The sequence below is a fragment of the Bremia lactucae genome, linkage group LG15, assembly GCF_004359215.1.
Source record: "Bremia lactucae strain SF5 linkage group LG15, whole genome shotgun sequence".
Lineage (NCBI taxonomy): Eukaryota > Oomycota > Peronosporomycetes > Peronosporales > Peronosporaceae > Bremia > Bremia lactucae.
The window spans coordinates 2,181,951-2,188,455 of record NC_090624.1 but is presented as its reverse complement, the minus strand read 5'-3'; the positions used below and the strand labels follow the sequence as shown (position 1 = coordinate 2,188,455).

Genomic DNA, 6,505 nt, shown 5'->3' with positions numbered 1-6,505 from the left:
ATCCAAGTCAGGAGCAGTCGCAAGAAAAGTGACGAGGGGCTGAGCTTCTGGGTAATTATAAAAACATGTGGAGCAATTAATTGTTTCAACTCGAATGAACATCGTCGAATCGACGCTCTCTACTCTTATCTAAAAGGAGGCTGCTTTTTGGATAGGCAATGGAGATAGTCCTTTAGAAAGAGAGTCGACTTAGCGATGTCCCATATGCCAAAAGAAGTCGCAATTTCTACGTGCCAGATCAAGCGGTGAGCTGCTGAAAACGCTGCGATTGTAGCATCTCCATCTGCCAGAGCTACCAGAAGCGTAGGGCTAGGTAATGGTTAAGTTTCGAAGCGGAACGAGCCTTTTTCGGATACACGCAAGTAGTGATGGCACCAAAAAAGGAGTGTCCAAAGCTCACAAAATCGACGTCTTGTCCCAACTTTCTTGCAAGACTTGCGTTGCCTATCCATTTCTGTGTCGTCACCCACCGTTTCATTGGTCAAAATCTTACCCGGGTTGCTTGTGCTGAATATTTGGCCACTACTATTCTAAAAAACCTTCATCGTCGAATAGCCCTACCCCACCCGTGATCTCTCTCTTTCGCACGCGCGACCTCGCAATGGTGTCACAACGGAAAAAGCAAAGAAAGGAAGGCACGTGGGGCATCCGAGTCAACGCCCTGTCGCTTTATCCATTCGTTCAACCCGCCCTCGGGTATTTTGCCAACTCTGTCCCATGTCGGAACACCACTACGAGCTTGACAGTAAAGCCGCGGCAAACACGGCGCACCGTGGCCCTTCGGGTCACGGCGAAACGGATCGTCGCCGTCGCGCTAGCTCGAATTACTTTGAACTGGATGCCGATCGGCGCCGAAACAAATCGGAGCGCTCGGAGCGGTTTAGCAAGCGCCTGGACACGATGGATGTGTCAACTTCAAGCTTTAAAGGCGCGCCCCAGGACGACGAGGCCGCGGTGGACTATTGTTGTGAGTTTCTCAAGGCCAAATTTGGGTTTCAAGAAGGCTCGGTAAGTAACCAACGGGAACACGTGTTGCTCTTATTGGCCAATGGGAAGGCGCGCTGCTCGGCCAGCGACCCGACTGACCATCATTTGGTTCAATTGGCCAATAAATTGTTTACGAATTACCGATCCTGGTGCAAATTTATCCACACGCCAGCTGTTTCATATACTGGCAACAACATTCCGCACGCAACGCCATCGGGCAACTTGCACATGGATGTGATGCTATATTTCCTCATTTGGGGCGAAGCAGCAAATGTACGTTTGATTCCCGAGTGTGTGTGCTACTTGTATCATCAGATGCTCACGATGGTGAATGCGGATTCCCACGGCCAAGAGCAGCAACCTGAAGGTTGGTATCTCAACCAAGTGATTCATCCCATTTGGCGCGAAGCAAGCAATATGAAACGGCGCAATGCGCTTGGAAAGCCTCTGGAACACGTGAAAATTCGCAATTATGATGACATTAATGAATACTTTTGGAAACCACATTGTCTTACAATTGCCGTCACGAAGGTCGGACAAGAATTGACGGACAATCACGGCAAGACATTTTACGAACACCGCAGTCTTTTCACAATGATTCTCAATTACTATCGCATTTTTCAATTTAACATGATGTTTCTCGTGCTTTTGACCGTATTGGCCTTTGCTGTAACGATTTCTCCTGGGGGAGGTCAAGGTGGTTTGTCTCAATTTGAATACCTTGGGGATGTCGTCGCTCCGTTTACGACACGGGATTTGAAACTCGCGATTGTAGCGATTCCATTTAGTTTGAGCTTGATGGCCTTTGCCAAGTGTGTGCTAGAAATGTGTCATGGCTGGCATTTACTCGTCTCGAAAGAAAGTTCGACAACAAGTTCTCGGTCGTTTTCGTACGGCATGGCATTGGGTGCACGTATTCTTTGGAACGGAGGGTTTGCAGGACTTTTTGGTTTGATGATTTACGTACCACTTAACGAAGCAAGAGACACGGCGTTGTTGGATAAATTGTACCCGTTATGTGGTGCCTACATTCTGCCTGGTTTCATGGTTTTGGTAACACAAGCCTTTGCTCCGCAATTGATCAATGGAACATTTGCCTCGAAATTTGTTCGTGAGGGCGAAAGCTGTTACGTTGGACAAGATATGACTCCTCCATTTCTATACAAGTTGAAATACATGGCGTTTTGGATTTTGCTATGGTTTTTGGAAGGTGTTTCTTCGTACTATATTCTCGTACGTCCTTTGATTTTACCGACCTTGAGCATTTATGACATGCAACTTGATTACCAAAATTCATTGGTGTCGTTCCATAATCTGGGCATTTTGGTTGCGTTGTGGTTGCCCGTGGTGTGTATTTTTAATTACTCGACGCAGATTTTCTTTACAATTTTGCAAGCGTTATTGGGTGGCTTTCAAGGCATTTTAATGAAAACGGGCGAAATTCGAGGAGCAAAAGAAATGACGAAAGCGTTTCGAGTGGCTCCTCAATTATTTGATCAAAAAGTCGTCACGCTTTTGGCCCGATCAAGTGATGCTCCTACGAGTAGTATGGAATCTGTCCGCATGAGTACTGTCGCCGCGGCGTATGAATCGCAAATGATGCTTCGATTCGTGGTCGTGTGGAATGAAATTGTGAACTCGTTTCGTGAAGGAGATTTGCTCGATGACAAGGAAGCCGCTATCTTACAGTATGACATTCGAAGTACCGGTGAAGTATTTGAGCCCGTGTTCTTATCGGCTGGCAAATTGGCCGAAGCGATGGGATTAGCCATGAAATTAGCGAAAGAAGGCAAAAGTGAATCACAACTGCGCGTTGCGTTGGTCGAGAACGATTGTCTCTCGGCCAATCGATCTTTTTTTACGGCCAGTATGTATGTCATGAATGCCCTTTTTGGGACGGACGATGCCGACGTGGTCGACGGGTTTCGCACGATTGAAGAAATCAGTGCCAATGGAGGGTTTCTTAAATCATTTAATGTCCGGGAACTTGCCGCGTTGCGACTTGCCGCAGTCGAGTTGCTCGAAGAGATTCTTGATTTACCAGATCCGGATGTTCCGTCTCCTCATGTACCGAATTCCCAGGTCCATGCCATGGGAGTTATTCGTAACTTTGTAGCCAAGATGGAGGTGTTTCTTAGTAGTGTCCAATCCTTTTGTGTTGATCCGGCCCTTCAACGCAAATTTAGCAACTCGAAATTTTGCTCGAGTGCAAATGGCTACATGTTCGCCGCTCGCGGACTCGTGAATATGTTTAGTAGTGACACGGCCATGGGCGCCGCCACCCGCGCATGCTTGCTCTTGTCCCTGGATCGATCCGAAGCCATGCCGCGGACTATGGAAGCCCAACGACGTCTTGGTTTCTTTATGAAATCGCTGGTCATGGACATTCCACAGCTTCGATCGATTAAAGAAATGCGCAGTTTCTCCGTTGTGACGCCGTTTTACGCCGAAACCGTCTTGTTTTCATTAAAAGCATTGAACGATCCCTTGGTCAATCATCCAATTTTTCAACAAGTTGAAGAAGATGGCAAGAATTTAACGATTCTTAAGTATCTGACCAAAATTCATCAAGAAGAATGGGATAATTTCCTCGAACGCGTGGACGTGAGTTCCGCGGAGGAAGCTCAAAAGAATTTTCCCGAGGAGATTCGCTTGTGGGCGTCGTATCGTGGCCAAACCCTTGCGCGAACGGTGCAGGGCATGATGATGTACGAAGATGCGATTAAAATTCTTCATTGGCTTGAAATTGGCTCAAGTCCTGACAAGACTGCGGAACAGAAGCAGATGCAATTGCAAGATATGGTACGACTCAAGTTTTCATACATTTGTGCGTGTCAAGTGTATGGCAAACACCGTGTGGAAGGCAAGGCTCAAGCCGCGGACATTGACTACTTGTTGCGGGAATACCCGAACTTACGAGTGGCATATGTGGACATGGTTGAACACGAAAATGGTGACGTGTCGTTTGATACGGTGCTGATTAAGAGCGAAGCCGACGAAATCGTCGAAGTGTATCGCTACGCGCTCCCGGGTGATCCAATCCTGGGCGAAGGCAAGCCTGAAAATCAAAACAATGCGATTTCATTCACACGCGGGGAGTTTGTCCAGACAATTGATATGAATCAACAGCATTACTTTGAAGAGTGTCTTAAAATGCCTCAGCTCTTGTGTACCGCCGATTTGCATCCTTCAAAGAAACCCGTGTCCATTATCGGCATGCGGGAACATATTTTCACGGGAAATGCCAGTTCGTTGGCCAAGTTTAAAACGTGGCAGGAATTGGTCTTTGTGACGCTCTCGCAGCGCGTGCTGGCGGATCCGTTGTATGTGCGAATGCATTATGGTCATCCAGATGTGTTTGATAAAGTCTTGGCGATTACTCGTGGTGGCGTCTCGAAGGCCTCGAAGGGTATTAATTTGTCCGAAGATGTCTTTGCAGGGTTTAATTGTACGTTACGAGGCGGCGTCATTACGCACGTGGAATTCATGCAGTGTGGCAAAGGAAGAGATGTCGCGTTGTCTCAAATTTCCATGTTTGAAGGCAAATTGGCCAATGGCGCAGGAGAGACTTCGTTGGCCCGGGAAGCGCATCGCATGGGGCAGTTTATGGATTTTTTCCGCTTGAATTCCATGTTTTATTCGCATACGGGATTTTACTATGCTACATGGATGACGATTGTCACGACGTTTGTATACATGTATTGCAAGGTGTACATTGCGCTCTCGGGGGTCCAGACGCAGATTGTGTATAGCATTAATTCCACGGAGATTATTATGGAGAATTCCGAAGCCTATGGGTTTGATGCGCGCGTGTTTGAAGACATGGATTCGGTCTATAATACGCAGTATTATATCCAAGCGGGGCTCTTCTTATCGTTGCCATTAATTTGTGTCTACTTTGCCGAAATGGGTCTACGTCGTGGTTTGATTCAATTTCTAGAAATGGTGTTTACTCTTGGTCCGGCGTTTTTTATCTTTCAACTCGGCACGACCATGCATTTCTTTGATAATAATCTCTTGCATGGCGAAGCACAATATAAAGCCACGGGAAGAGGGTTTAAAATCACACGCGAGACGTTTGTATTGCTCTATAAAGCGTACGCGCCCAGCCACTATCGAAAGGCCATGGAATTGATTGGCTTGTGTCTTGTATACCTCACATTTGGCGAATTTGCCATTTGTGACATCTCCGTTGCGGGCGACGAGAATTCGTTTGCATTTGATTACTGTGATACGTCGCAGAGCTTTGGCGTCCAGACATTTGCAATTTGGGTCATTGCTGTCGTATGGCTCGTGGCCCCGTATATTTTCAATACCGATGGGTTGGATTGGGAAAAGACCAAGGCGGATGTCACGACGTGGGCAAAATGGATGTACGCAACCGAGGACTATCAAGATAAAGACGAAGTAATGATCGGTGGATGGATTGGATGGTGGAAGGGCGAGTTGAGTCTGTACCATAATACTCGACCGATTGCTCGCGTGACAGTGATTTTACGCGAATGCCGTCATTTTGTCCTCATGTGGTACGTTGTGGCGCTAGAATGGGAAATATTGACGGTTGGCATAGTGTTTGCATCCGCGGTCATGACGATTTTGGCGCTAGGTTTGCTTGGAGCCATGGGTGGTGCGTTCCGATCCGTCCGGTCGTCGCTACGAGCGATTATGTACTTCACGGTGCTAGTATTTGCTGTGATTGCCTTTTTTATCGTGACGATGGCGGTATTTGACTTGAATCTTCGGCGGACGCTGTCGCTTTTCTTTGGGTACATGGCTGCCTTGTATGGATTAAATGAAGCGTCTCGCATGTATAGCTTTGCCACGTCGTCAATTGCCACGGTGGAAATGTTTCAGCAATTGGCGTTTTTCTTTGATTTTGTATTTTCCATTGCAATGATTCTACCTCTCTTGGTCATGTCAGCGATTCCGTTTTTGAATATTGTACAAACGCGTATGATGTACAACAAAGGCTTTTCAGAAGTCGTGTCGGCGTCGTCACAGTATGCGTTTTCTCTTGCAGCATTCATGGGCATGTTGGGTGGCATTGGCTGTGGCTGGTTGTTTCATTTGTTTACGATGTTGGAGAGCACTGCAGGCTTTCTGAGCTACGTAACGACGTATGATTTGCTCGATGGGAATGTCGGGGATGGCATGGTGACGTATGCGTTTTATTATGCGTGTATTGTCGGTTCTTTAGTCGCAGGGGGACTCAACTTTTTCATTGGACGTCGCTTGACAATTGTCGTTGGGGGTCTATTGACAGTTTTGGGAATGCTTGGAGTGAGTCTGGTACAGACGAACGGCGAAGGGCTCTTGGTGCCTGGCATTTGCTTACTTGGCAGCTCCGTTGGAGTGCTACTACCGACTCTGGCCGTGTACATTTATGAAATTTCGACGCGGGACATGCGTGGAAAAGCGCTGCTGCTTTTGGGTTGTGGCTTTCTACTTGGCATTTTATTTGCGTCATGGTTTTCATCGTCATCGGATGAAGTTGGATGGGTCTGGCAAGTGTTTATTG

General features: G+C 47.1%; 1 protein-coding gene across 1 annotated transcript; it reads left to right on the top strand.

The window, feature by feature from the left end:
• Nucleotides 1-717: 717 nt before the first annotated feature.
• On the top strand, nt 718-6,223 carry CCR75_001282 (uncharacterized protein; the record flags this gene model as incomplete). The annotated part of the gene is given in 2 exon segments (XM_067959386.1): nt 718-6,171; nt 6,185-6,223. The coding sequence occupies 2 exon segments, from the start codon at nt 718-720 to the stop codon at nt 6,221-6,223; spliced, it is 5,493 nt and encodes a 1,830-aa protein (XP_067819297.1).
• Nucleotides 6,224-6,505: the final 282 nt, after the last annotated feature.